At 34.8% G+C, this 10,351-nt stretch overlaps 1 protein-coding gene across 1 annotated transcript; it reads right to left on the bottom strand.

Annotated features, from left to right (window-relative positions):
• Window positions 1–563: 563 nt before the first annotated feature.
• On the bottom strand, window positions 564–9,441 carry LOC117683953 (protein kinase C and casein kinase substrate in neurons protein 1). Its single transcript, XM_034454227.2, has 12 exons — window positions 9,317–9,441; window positions 8,572–8,678; window positions 7,709–7,841; window positions 6,956–7,076; window positions 4,179–4,394; window positions 3,894–4,015; window positions 3,494–3,623; window positions 3,250–3,326; window positions 2,567–2,718; window positions 1,950–2,246; window positions 1,349–1,516; window positions 564–785 (listed from the first exon to the last, which is right to left on the bottom strand). The coding sequence occupies exons 1-12, from the start codon at window positions 9,379–9,381 to the stop codon at window positions 661–663; spliced, it is 1,713 nt and encodes a 570-aa protein (XP_034310118.2). The 5' UTR covers window positions 9,382–9,441; the 3' UTR covers window positions 564–660.
• Between the last annotated feature and the right edge of the window lie 910 nt (window positions 9,442–10,351).

The raw sequence follows: 10,351 nt of genomic DNA, 5'->3' as shown, positions 1-10,351 counted from the left end.
TAATCACAATTTTAAATGTAAATATTTTTAAAGATTAACAATCTGTTTTTCTAGTTTTGTACATCGGGTTCCAATTCTACCTTCACGTACTTTGGTTTCATCTTTATTCGTTGAATATACGAGTATATCATATTTTTTTTATTCTGTTGTTGAAATTAACCCAAGAAATCAAATGATTGTCAAAATAATAACATAACTTCTATTAACGTTATTGACAGGACCATTGCCCAAGAATTTCATAATTTTTTTTCAAAACTGTGATTTTGTTTTTCTATTTGTATTCTATTGATATATTTGTGAAATAAATTTTGTATACACTCGGATGCATATATCACCGAAATCAGAAGAAAAGTACAAAACACATTGTTTAATATCAACAACACAGATCTCATCTGGTATATTAAATTTTTACAAAAAATATCTTCTTATTACAGATTATATATATATATATATATATATATATATATATATATATATATATATATATATATATATATATATATATATATATATATATATATATATATATATATATATATATATATATATATATATATATTCATGTGTAAATTTGTAAAATCATAAAAATATTTAATCATGAATATTAATGGTAGATAAAAGTAGTGCTGCATTTAGGATGGTATTTGTGGGATGAGGGTGTCACTTGTACGACACTATGTTGATAGGGTACCAGCCATATTGCTTTGAGGACAGCTTGCTTTCTCGCGTCCATCCATAGGCGAACCCCTCCTCATTCTCTCCTATCTTCTGCTTGATAACTTGCCCTAATCAATAAAAAAATTGCAAAAAGACCATTTTGAAAAGTTCATTATTTGACAACATGTTGATCAAAGAATATAAAAAAAATTTAAGCTCACGATTGGTCAGTATATTATAAAAATCATTGTAACAAATCACAGAGGCCGATAACATATATAGAACCATTTTAACAAGAGCTTGGACTTTGGGTAGTTGTGTCATACAGCAATGTGTCGTAGGCCTGTCTATTTCACTGCTGGCCAATCAGCCATGGCTCTTTGAAATCAACAAGATTTGTCTGGCTTTTGAGCTAAGACCTGCGCAATCGGTGCATATAGTTCACTTGAAACCGCGTCATTTTTAACTTGTTTTTACGCAACAAATAGATAGCTTCGTTCTACTGAAAGTCCAAGGCCTTGTTAAAATAGTTCTATTGTATTGATATTACATCAAACCGGATAGGAATATGAAGATGACGTATTGCATCCAATAGGAATGACGAAATACTTTCTATCGTATGTCAACGGCCTCTGTATATACATTAATTTAATGAAAAATATGCAAAGAGACGAAACACCGGATTATCTACCCTTCTTGAGAGTGAGTTCGTTGCAGTTACGGGCCTTGTAGTCTTTGTTGGCAATCACCCGGATGTCCCTCACGGTGCCTATGTCGCCATCTACCATGTTAGGTAAGGTGGGATGTGGCTCGGGGAGAGTATTCGTGCGAGAGTACTTGAGGCGGACAGTCTGGGGATCTAGAAACAAATTCAAAAAGTTCTTCCAGTTATTTGTCAACTTCAAAAATGAGATTGCAAGCGAGTATTTTATTTATCTGAAGACCATACACATGTTCTTATACACATCTTATTCAAATAGTGACACGGATCCTTTTTTTAACATTAAACTACGAAATACAACACTTATGTTGGTGGGCGTTACGAAAAAGATAAAATTTACGAGCAAAAATTACAAAGTAGAAAATTTGTTGTGATACAGAATGATCTATATTTAGCAAATATTGAAATATAAGATTATAACGTAAGAAAGATTGCATTTTTTATTATATTTCTTTGATAAAATTGGCATGCACCAATCTATTGAACGGTAATTTCGCGGTGAGTTAGAGTCCTTCAGTTAGAACTTGTGTCAAACAGCAAGTTTTTTAACTGAAAGCCTAGTTACACTTACCAAACTCTATGACACGATTTCCTGAGTAGGCTGAGTCATCGAAACCCTCGTCTTCATTGCCACTTTCATCATTCAGCATCGCTGCGCTCGCATCGCCGGTGCTACTTTCATCGCTGTCTTCATCCAAGGAGTCTTCCTGCTCCAGCTTGTCGGTGAATCGCTTGTCTTCCGTTTGGTTTGATCCTAGTGGTTCTTGGTGGACAAGGAACTCCTTGACGGCGAAAGGTGCCGGGAGTCGCCGCCGGGTGTCGGGGGGCAGCTCGATCGTCTCAATGTCATCATCGTTATCAGGTAACTCTAAAAATAAAACACTAAAAGAGTCAATCACGGTGTAGAACAGCGGCAAACCATCTCATATCAAACGGCAACAATTCTTTGTCCTGGGGCTCTAGCTCTTAACATATGGGGTACTTAATTAATCAAGTCTTTAATGTGTGGCCGCACGATGCTATTTTCCATCAGCTTAAGTGGGGCGGTATAAGACATACTTAAATAGGACTTAGGCGGGTCCTAGGATTTCTATGACTATCTTTAAGTCAAAATCTTAGCATGCTATATGTTGCAAGCCCCTGGACCTGAGGGGTAAATGCATATTTAGAGACGGAAAAGAACCTCACCCGTGACAAGCATTGACGGACCCTTCATGGCGTGTTTTCCTTTGGTGTTTGAAGTAGATGGACATGTTGCCATGATTCGGGCATTCTCAATTTTGGTGGGTGGCTCCTTCTGCTCACGGCATGGACTTTTCTCATTGTTAGCTTTTCTTTTACTGGTGATTCACAAAAAAGAAGCGAGTTACATTGTGTAACCAGAAGAATGTCATATTGTAGACTACTGTATACAGGGGTTATTTTCGGGCTATCTTATTTTCGCCCCATTACTGGTCCTGTCTTGAATTCGTCCAGACACAGTTGTGTTAAAATGGAAATAATTTGAGACATTTGAATTTACCCAGTCTTAGAAGTACGCTGACAACTTGTGCAAAAAGGGACGGAAATAAAACGATGGCGAATATGTAGTTCAAGTAATAATTAACCCATTGTATTTATTTGCTGTACATCAAATATTTTATGATATGCCAAAATTCATCAAATTTCACATCCTATTTCTTAACAAATCCAATTTTGATCATAAAGCTATATTGACAAGCTGAATTAGGGTTAACATTTAGCCATTTTCAATCAATGAAGATTTAATTCATTTAACAACAGAATTCAGATTATTTAGAAGAGTCATTTAATTGAAATACTTTTGTTAAATCTGCATAGTGTTAAGGAATTATCGGCCCTAAGAATATTACCTGTTCGTGGCCCCATTTTCTAGGTCTGCAAGTTTTGTGTTTTCAGTTTGCAGGGAAGGATTGGTGACCAAGAACATCTACAATACCAATTGAAATCAATCCATCAAATTTCATAGCAACGTCTTTAAGCTAATAAAAAACTAAAGCATTTTCAAAATTCTACAGAATTAACTCTATTTTCCAAAAATATCATTCAAAACTAAAGAAGAGAAATACCGGTATCACTCCTTGATAATTTACTTACATCAAACCCCATGGTGAGCCCTGCTTTCTTCAGTCTGGCTCGATCTTCTGCAATTTTCCAGTTTTGTTCGTGCACTTCCTTTAGATCAACGGTTTGTAAGGCTTTAATGGACTCTGCAACCTCGCGGGATCTGAATAATATATTCCAATTCATATGTACCATTTTATTAAAAAAACAAAACAAAAAGAATTCAATTGGTCAATTACGTAATTGTTTTTCAACGTGTTAAAAATAAATCATAAAATTCATCTTTTGTCCGAGGTAAAATATTCCCGTCTTATTTGCTTTCAAATGTTATCGATATGAAATCAGTTCACACTGTAGATAAAACGTTACTGATAGTTTATGCTACAATCTTATTACTTGTAAAATTATAAAATTTCGTCCATTTGTGTTTTACCTTTCACGAATTAGATCATAGGGCGGGCTGATTTGCTTGATGTATTGCTGAATCACTTCCTTCGTCACCGACAGTCTCTCTTGGTCCAGTTCCTTCAAGTCTTGAAACATCTTCTTCATTACCTGATACAAAACATGTATATCTCAAAATTGTCAGTTAAAATGTAGATATTTTGCATTGGACAGTAATACACATTAAAAAATATCACAGTATAAGCTACAAATATAATAATTAATTATTAATAACAATAAAATGATAATTTAAAAAAAAAAAACCAATAATAACCTTCTTTTTATTGCCAATTAAAGACTGCAGTTCCGTTTCATCATTCATATAACTTGAAGAGGTTGTTTCAATTCGTTTCCGCAAATGAGAAACTTGCGCATTAATGGAGTCGAGTTTGCGCATCCCCCTTGCAGATCGTCTGCCATCCGCAATTCTGCTTCTTTTGGAAAGCTTCGTCTCCAAATCACTTAAACGGAAAGTTTGACTTTCCAATGACTGAAAAAAATGAATAAATATCAACAGGCGTTTCACATAGAAAATTTCTATAGAAAAATTGAAGACAAGTACTCGGGAGAAGATAAAGAATTCTGTATAACTATAACATCACTCTTTATTACTGGAGTTAAAAAAGATGGATGAATTAGATGGCGCATATTCTGATTCAATGGTAAAATACAATGAAAAATCTATTTTAATAATACTATACAATTTGCAAAAGCACAATTTCTAATTACATGATTGTACAGTCAGTTTAAAAAAATTAACAAACACGAAGAAAACCGAAAAAAAAAATCATTGCATCAATATCTAGGCATCGAACCCTCTATGAAACAAGAGGCCAATACCTGAGTAGCATATAACCCATACATAAACTTGTTGAGGAGTCTCAGATATTCATTTCATTGGCTTTCATTCTAGATTAAAAAGTTATAAATTTGTAATGACGACCACCTCCCTGACTGAAACTATGAAACCCATAATTTTGGCGAAAAACTTAAAAATCTGGTCTACAAAATCATGAATTCAGTTTTCCTTTCAGGTGTGTGGGAGTAAAGAAGATATCTTTTAAACATTATATGCATTAACACCTATACATCCATTTTGGCCCTGCCCTAGAGCAAAAACCCATACTCCAGGGGACATGACATTTGAAATTTTAGTAGAGGACTTCCTGGTAATCATAATTATGAAGTCAGTTTTTCATACAGATGTGTGAGAATAGAGAAGTTTTTAAAACAGTATATGCATTAACACTATAATGCTTTTTGCCCCCCCCCCCCCCAATGCCTGAACCCCTGAACCAGGGGCCATGAATTTCACAATTTAGGTAGAGGAGTTAGTGGACATCATAACCATGTATTCAGTTTTTTGCCCATATGATTGGGAGTAAAGAAGAAGATTTTCTAAGATTTAATACATTTTTACTATATGGCCATATTGGCCCCACCCTAGAGCCTGAACCCCTGACACAGGGGCCATAAATTGCACAATTTTGGTAGAGGAGTAAGTGGACATCATAACCATGTATTCAGTGTTTTGCCCACATGTTTGGGAGTAAAGAAGAAGATTTTCTAAGATTAAATACATTTTTACTATATGGCCATATTGGCCCCACCCTAGAGCCTGAACCCCTGACACTGGGGTAATAAATTTCACAATTTTGGTAGAGGGCTTCATGGACATCATAATCATGCATTTAGTTTTTAACAAATATATATCGGAGTAGAGAAGAAGATTTTCTAAGATTAAATACATTTTTACTATATGGTCATATTCGCCCCACCCTAGAGCCAGAAACCCTGATCCAGGGGCATGAATTTCACAATTTTGGTAAAGGGCTTCATGGGCATCATAACTATGCAACCAGTTTTTTCTTCACATGTAGAAGAAGAGAAGAGGACTTTTGAAAATTTGGCTTTTTTTTGCATATTAGGCCCCACCTGTGGCGCGCCGGGGGTGGTAGAGCCATGATTTCAAAATTTAGATTCCTCTTACCATAGAGATGCCTCACATTAAAAATAGTAACAATCAGCCTTGTGGTTTTTAAGAAGAAGTTAAAAATGTAAAATTGTAAACGCACGTCGCACGACGACGGACGAAAACGGATAGCAATAGGTCACCTGAGTTTAAAAAGTCAATTTCTATCTGGTGCTCATACCATTCACATCAAACCGTTAAATTTAAAAGCTATCACAAACTTACCACTTTACCCGTACCACGAGTTTACGGACTTTTCTTAAAACGTTCAATTGTCGGGATACAAAATGATATTACTAGAACCATGTTAACAGGAGCTTGGACTTTGGGTAGTTGTGTCAAACAGTAATGTGACGTAGGCCTGTCTATTTCGTTGTAGGCCATTCAGTCATGGCTCTTTGAAATCAACAAGATTTGTCTGGCTTTTGAGCTAAGACTACGCAATCGGTGTATATTTCGCTTGAAACTAGCGTCATTTTAACTTGTTTGACGCAAGAAATAGATAATTACATCCTACTGAAAGTCCAAGGCCTTGTTAAAATGGTTCTAATGAACAGTGGGTTATCACTCCATATATTTCTTGGTTTGTTTTCTATTAAACCTTAGACTAGAAAATGATGGAATACAGACTCACTCGGTGAGTTCTAAAACGTGATGCTATTTGAATATTTTGATATGCAAACACTAGTTCAAATCAAAATGATCCAAGAATTGAACCTGTTTTAAAAGGGATACCATTCAATACCTTTGGAATGAAGTTTTGTTAAATTATCAGATACGAAGGCTGTTCGGAAATTATTAAGACATTTACTCTTACTCCCTTGTAAAAAAAAAAGATAAATAATTGAAATTTCACCAGAAAATCAAAATGCAACAAGGGTGTTATTTATTAACGTAAAAATTTTGAAGTTAATGACATCATCCTTGGTCCTATGTTATAAACACCTTACAAACGAACGGAAAACACTCTCTCTCTCTCTCTCTCTCTCTCTCTCTCTCTCTCTCTCTCTCTCTCTCTCTCTCTCTCTCTCTCTCTCTCTCTCAAATGTGGCAGCAATGAAGGCCTCTGTTCAACTTGCCTGCTTTTGTTTCTGAACCAGTTGCTCAAGCTCTTTGCGTCGTTCATTGCAGATCTGAAACTCTTCTTCGATGTCTTTCAATTTCGATCTTCTGTTCTTTTCTTGTTCCTGCCTGGTATGCCTGTAAAGTGTAAGAAATTACACTTACAGTTACATCGGTAACTGTGCAAGCGCGATAATCCAAAGATCTAAAACGTAGCTCGACATTTGATTCACCCAAAAGGTATCTACTGTAGAAGCTTATATTTTGAAATATGATTTCACAAATACTAGTAAGAGACTGAAACTAGTTCGATCTTAGTTACTTCATCTCGTTTTTATTTTTAGATTTTTTTAAAAAGAAAGTGGTTAAATTTTTGGGTGCAAACAAGATAAACATGTATTTTCCAGCTGTCAATTTAGTTATATTGAAAACAAGGATATTTCTTTACACTCAGTCTCTCAGTCCTCCATAGTGATACGAAACAATCAACCATACATTTTATGGACCTGTTTCATTATTGTACTGTCTATTATTTTAAGAGAGTGGGGAATTTTTCTTTTTTTTGAATATATTTGGCAGATGAGGGTTTACAATGAGTTTATAAATGGGATTACAATGACAGATTTCAGTTCCTTAAACCTCATATTATTAATTATGCAGTGAAATAGATTTCCTGAGAGAGAGAAAGAGAGAGAGAGAGAGAGAGAGAGAGAGAGAGAGAGAGAGAGAGAGAGAGAGAGAGAGAGAGAGCAAAATTTTTTGACACTGACTTGAGGATGTTTTGGTAGGGGCCTTTGCTTGACATCAACTTGTCGTAAATGTTCTTGTGGATTTCAGCGGCACGATCGGCCTCGCCTATCAGAGCAGGTTTCACAAAATCAAACACGCTCTTGCCATCTCGATCTGAAAAGAAAAAAAAAGACATACCTTTACTGAAACTTGTATGATATTTTTAAAAAAAATCCTATCACTGTTACTGCAGTGAATACACTAGACTTTCCGTAACAAGACTGAAGTTTACGCTTTTTTATATAAACATCGAGATAAAAGTATTAACATGCGCGGATCTAGAGGGGGTCGAGGAAGGGGATCCGTGAACCCAGTCCCCCCCCCCCCCCCCTTCCCCCGCCTGGAAAAATTCATATAATAAATCTACCAAAAATATGCCTCGCCCCCCTTCCTCCGGCAAATAGAATTATCTTCGAACCCCCCCCCCCCCCCGGGAAAAAAATTATGGATCCGCACATGTATTAGCAAACTTGAATTTTTAAGACTGTACATGTATATTTCTTACGTGTATGAATGAAAACTCGCATTGATTTTTTTTATTACCTTTTTTTATTAGCCAACATTGTTTCCAATAATTGGTTTGACAACGAGAAAACTGTATCTTGTGTATGTTCAAATGGCGTTCATTTAAGACATGTTCAACCCCTTGCATGAACATGGGTCAAAATTAGAGCATTTAATGTGGTTGATCATAGTCGTGTATAGGTTCAAAAGTAATTTAAAATGCATGTAATCAATCGACCATGCTTTTATCAAGAAAAATTGAAGTTTAGTATATTTATTTTCGTTATTCTGATATATGGTATTGGACAAAATTAAATACAGTTCCAAACATCTAAGATACCTGTGCCTGCACTCGCCACTCTATCCTTCCAGCTTTCTATTTCTTGTAAATAGCTCAGCTCTGCGTGTGCACGATTCCATATCATCAATCCAATCTCCTCCTGGAGGCTAAACAATAATAGATCAGGCATCTAGTACATGTAATATAGGGTATACATAGAACATAATGACAGTGTAAGGATAGCAGCGTGTTTGCACCCATTTATGATGTATTTTCAGGGGGAGGGGACCTATATATGCATGCATACTTTGTTTTTAAAGTGATTCACCAGTTATTCACCTTCAAAAAATAGTATCCTATATTAAAAAGATAATTCCTAAGGGAGATTTATACCAGATGTAATGTATTTGTAATTTTTAACTACTAGTACTACTTTTGAACAACATATACAATCCGATAGAAAACTTAAATTTTTCCATAGGAACAGTCCGTCCTAAAAATATTTATAGGAAGTACTCTCACCTAAGTACATAAAAATTCCTACACGATCTTTAAAACTCTGCAATTTTTTTTCTAAATATCAAGAATAACTTATCTACTTAAGACCGTAATTATACCCTAGTCAATGTTTTTATCGTACCGAGCAAGTTGTCACGTATCAAGTATTTGTTTCTAATCATCATTTGAAGTATTGTTTCTATAAATGCCGTATAGTCCTTTTGAAGGTTAATCCGTATCAAGTCTTTTTACCACGTCAAGTCTTGGACTGCATTGAGCATCAACTCGGAACAATGACACTGCTTACCGTATGGAATCTCTGTTCCGCTTGATTCCTTCTTCCACTAAATAAAAGTCAGTAGTATCAGCCATGGCTATTATCAACAAATTAATTTTTTGTGATGACTTATACTTGTGACGAATATTTCTGTGACGTCATCCATAATTATGACGTCATGGTATTGTTCTAAATACTAAGTTGGTTTTTGTAGATTGATCAACCAGATAGATCTCCGTAGTCAGTCAGTAACAAACCTAATAAATAACAATACACTGTATATACACTGTTGTTATGGATATATAGGGATATCCTTTTATTTTAAAAAAGAAAAAAAAAGTGGTAATTAATCGCATATCCATTTTTACACAACGAAATCATGTTAAAGAAATGATTCTTTAACGATCTCTGAGATAAAACTTTGGTGTAGTATTCTACCTTAGGAGAATTATACGATAGTAGAACAAGATGTACTCAAAAAGATCTCGTACTTAATGGACAAATTGCGGGGAAGAAAACACAAAGTTCTTTTTACGTTTGGAAAAAGCACCAAGCTCAGAATATATTTACTAACCAAAAACAATGAATGAAACCTTTACTACTGACGATGATATATTAGGTGAAATATGTTGTTTCATCATAATATAATATAAGTACAGTGTAGTTCTGATATTGAAAACTATATGCAATCAAAGTACTGAGAGTACTGAAAGACGGAGTCTTGAAAGTTTGAATTTGTAATTGTCCTGGATTTCCTCGAATATGCTTTCAAAATTTATGAGTTTGAATTAGTTGTTACAATCTATGTTAATTCGGCTTTTTTGCAATTGTCTGATACTTTGTCTAAATTTTACTCAATCCCGGCCTTCATAATTGTAGAAAATTGACACAACGGCATATTATGTAAAATAAGACCCCAAAATTTTAAGAATTACTACTAACCGGGAAAATCAAACAACTATATCAAAGTAGATAATTTTAATCATTAGATTTATTCAATTTTGTTATCCAAGGGAAAATCCACAAGTCGGACGGTATCCGTAATAAAATTTTTATGAAAACCCC

Source organism: Magallana gigas, chromosome 5, assembly GCF_963853765.1.
Source record: "Magallana gigas chromosome 5, xbMagGiga1.1, whole genome shotgun sequence".
NCBI classification, from domain to species: domain Eukaryota; kingdom Metazoa; phylum Mollusca; class Bivalvia; order Ostreida; family Ostreidae; genus Magallana; species Magallana gigas.
The sequence above is the reverse complement of the archived record's forward strand: the minus strand, read 5'-3'. Positions and strand labels throughout refer to the sequence as shown.

What these genes read in the sequence shown, in the direction of transcription:
- LOC117683953 (XM_034454227.2), bottom strand. Translation starts at nt 9,381, where the DNA reads ATGGCTGATACTACTGACTTTTATTTAGTGGAAGAAGGAATCAAGCGG. An exon ending in CCCTACCAAAACATCCTCAA is followed by an intron (nt 7,077 to 7,708) that starts GTCAGTGTCAAA and finishes TACACTTTACAG; the next exon opens with GCATACCAGGCAGGAACAAG. An exon ending in TATGATCTAATTCGTGAAAG is followed by an intron (nt 3,624 to 3,893) that starts GTAAAACACAAA and finishes TATATTATTCAG; the next exon opens with ATCCCGCGAGGTTGCAGAGT.